At 43.4% G+C, this 3,001-nt stretch overlaps 1 protein-coding gene across 1 annotated transcript in view; it reads left to right on the top strand.

Moving 5' to 3' along the window:
• The first annotated feature begins 292 nt into the window (after positions 1 to 292).
• Positions 293 to 3,001, top strand: part of RAB33B (RAB33B, member RAS oncogene family) — a 6,036-nt gene continuing 3,327 nt past the window's right edge. Inside the window, exon 1 of the mRNA XM_009328869.1 lies at positions 293 to 325. Within this exon, the coding sequence (XP_009327144.1) occupies positions 293 to 325 (33 nt within the window). The remainder of the gene's footprint in view (positions 326 to 3,001) is intronic.

Here is a 3,001-nt window from a genome sequence, read left to right as displayed (position 1 = left end):
GGGGGGGGAGTGTGCAGCCGCCGGGCCCCCACCCAGCTGCTGACAGGAGAGAGCAGCCCGGGCCTCGCACAGGGCTCCGGCATCGCTGTAGGCAGCAGCTGGGAGACCAGGAAAAGCAGGAGGAGAGGAAGACGCGGGTGCTGACAGGTGACAGGCGGGGGCCGGTGAGCCTCTGCCGTCTCCTGAACGGCTTACCTCCAAAGGTAACGCCTGTACCTCCGAAGGCCCGGGCAGCCGGCAAGGCTGCGCGCGGTCGGCGTGCGGACTGGACATCCCAGCCTTCCCTGCCGCCATGCCGTGCACAGGTGTGGTGCTGCACGGTAGGGTTCGTAGGCTCTCGTGTCACACCTCCGTACCCCAGAAGTTCGGTGCGGTTGTCTCGCATAGCCGGTAGCCTCGGCTGTATCTGCTCTGCAACTTTGTTTTAAACTATTTCGCTTTGCCGCTATTGGAAATGTAATTACTATGTAGGTTTCTATGCCGATGAAAAATTCCTACTGTAGGCCAAACCCTTGCGCAGCTTTTGGCAGGTGTAAATCAATAATTTCTCCTTAAAATGGACTTCTAGGTAGATCTCTTACTTACCAGTATTTTCGTGTTGGCTGTGCCTGGTATCAGCAGCTTGTTGCGTCCCAGAAATTCCACTTCTGTGTTTATCAAGGGTGATTGGCTTAACCTTCAAGTCCACAAAGCTATGCAGATGCCACTGTTACGAACATTTTGCTTGAAAAAGGTCCCATTAAGAAAGTAAACATTGTTCAGGAGTGAACTGCTTCATCAGTGACAGCGATGTGTTGCGACTTTTAATATTTTTTTTTTTAGGATTCTGTTAAGATTGCTGCATGTTTAGGCAAACGAGGCACAGAACTGGACAGCGACAGGTTGGATACCTAGCTCACATTTGACTGTTGGTTTTTAATCTGATTATAGGTTTAGCTAAAGTGTAGTCTTACAAAACTAAATTTAGTGAAAAATTGGATGGGAGGAAAAAATGCGCTTTTACCTTCTTTGCACTGTAAAGCAAATTTTAAAAGCATATGAAAGACACCTGGTCTGCCCAGTAGATAGATAAATGCTAGTGGTAATCCTAACAGTCATTTCCAGATTAAGACTACTAGCTGCTTACAAATGCAGTTTGTTTACTAGGAGTACACGGTTTTAAACAGAATCCTCTTCTGCTTCTGTATTACAGTTTGTTTCTGTGAGCAAAGTTTAATAATGTGTAGGAAAAGGGAGTAACAGTAGTCTTGGACTTGTACTTTTGCATTTATTATCACCAGGCTTTGTAATTACAGCTTACAGTTACGTAGCTGAAAGCTATAGTTTTTCCTTGCTTGCTTACTTATTAAAGAAATTGTGGAGGACATATAAGTCCATTTGCTTTCATTCTCTTGTGTTTCTTTCACCTCATATCCTTCTTTTTAACTAAAAAAGAAAAATGAGTAAGAGTCTTTGTTACTCTTTTTCTTCATAAAACCACTGAATAGCTCTTTGGCTGATAGCTGAGATTCTGTACTCCCTGGGCTGTTGCTGTCCATGATGGAGGAGAGAACCTCCTGCGGGATATCTTCGTGTCGGCACCATCTTACTGACTGGCATTTTCACCACCTCTGGATTATGCCCGGCCTTTGTTGGAGAGCAGTGAAGAAGAGTATAGCCTAATCCACAGTTCTGAGAGGCTTCACATAGGTTATCGTGCCATTTTGTTATATACATTGTGGTAGGTTGTTTTGCTGCGTTCTTGAGAATATTACCTGTTGAATATGCAAGTTCTGGTTGAGAGAGGTGGAGAACTGAAGGAGGCTCTTTTGAGGTACATTGTTTTCTGGGAAGTTCTGCTTCAGCTTTAAAGGAATAAACTTTACCATTGTGGCCGAGACTCTAGCTCTTAGGGGGATGCTGTGTGTTGTCAAGTATGCACCGGTTTCTGGGTTTTGCCACCTCCTCTCACTCATCTTCACCTTTCTTGCTTGTAGCAGTGAGCTGCAGCAATGCCTGTTGAATCAGGAAAGAGAGCAGCTCAGATGAACCAAATTACTGCTGTTCTTGCTGTGCCCTGAAGGGCTTGCTGAGCAGAGGAATTTTTCCTCTTGCGTTGAAAGAGATTATTAAGTAGTGTCTTCTCTTTTCTCTTCTCCCTTCCCCCAGCCAGCTGGATGGTCATTCTTGTGCTGCTACAGCACTGAGCATTTCCCTCGCAGCTGGAAAAATGCTGTGTCATTGGTAGGAACACAAGCGCAGTTCTTCTCGCCGGGGGTCTCCCACACAGGAATTGTGTTGAATTCCAAGACAAGTGTATTCCTTTGTAGCTTGTACAGCTGTAGCTGTACAGAAGGCTAACAGCTTCATATGAAACTCCGATGCCTAGACGTGATGAATAAGTGAAAATTTTCAACAAATGAATTTTTTGCATTCTAAATTTTCCTCTTCCTAAATTGATCTAAGCATTGAAAATCGAAGAAAACAATGATGTCACTCTTTACTGACCTACATTGAAAGAGCAAAGGATGCAAATGAAATTCAAAGAAGAAAGTCCAAACATCATGTTCCATACCTTTGAGCTCTTCAGGGGTTTTTTTCCCCCATCTTGTAAAAGGAGCCATAGTTTACCATTTTATCTTTATTAAAGGCTAGTTATGTTTTTACCAGCGTGTTGCAAACCATGCATGCTAAGGGAGTCCTTGCTTAGAAAACAGCCTTTCTGGATCCACAAAAAGGAGTCGGAAGGTGGGAGGTGATAGCTGAGTCAATATATTTAAGTACCATTTGTCTTTCCTAGGGAGTGTGACAAAGTGATTCTGTCCACAGTTTTATTAGCTGAATTATGCTGTTAAACCAAATTTTCAAATCAGACATTTTAAAGGGCTAGTATAAAAAATGTCCTCCCGTGAAGATGGATGGTATTGAACTAATAATGAAACAGTAATCTTAATGTTAATTCATCAATGCACATCTATTAACATGAACATTTTCAGTGTTGTTTTTCAGTAGAGCAAATATT

This window comes from Pygoscelis adeliae, unplaced genomic scaffold (assembly GCF_000699105.1).
Source record: "Pygoscelis adeliae isolate BGI_AS28 unplaced genomic scaffold, ASM69910v1 Scaffold66, whole genome shotgun sequence".
In the NCBI taxonomy this organism is placed as follows: domain Eukaryota; kingdom Metazoa; phylum Chordata; class Aves; order Sphenisciformes; family Spheniscidae; genus Pygoscelis; species Pygoscelis adeliae.
The sequence above is the reverse complement of the archived record's forward strand: the minus strand, read 5'-3'. Positions and strand labels throughout refer to the sequence as shown.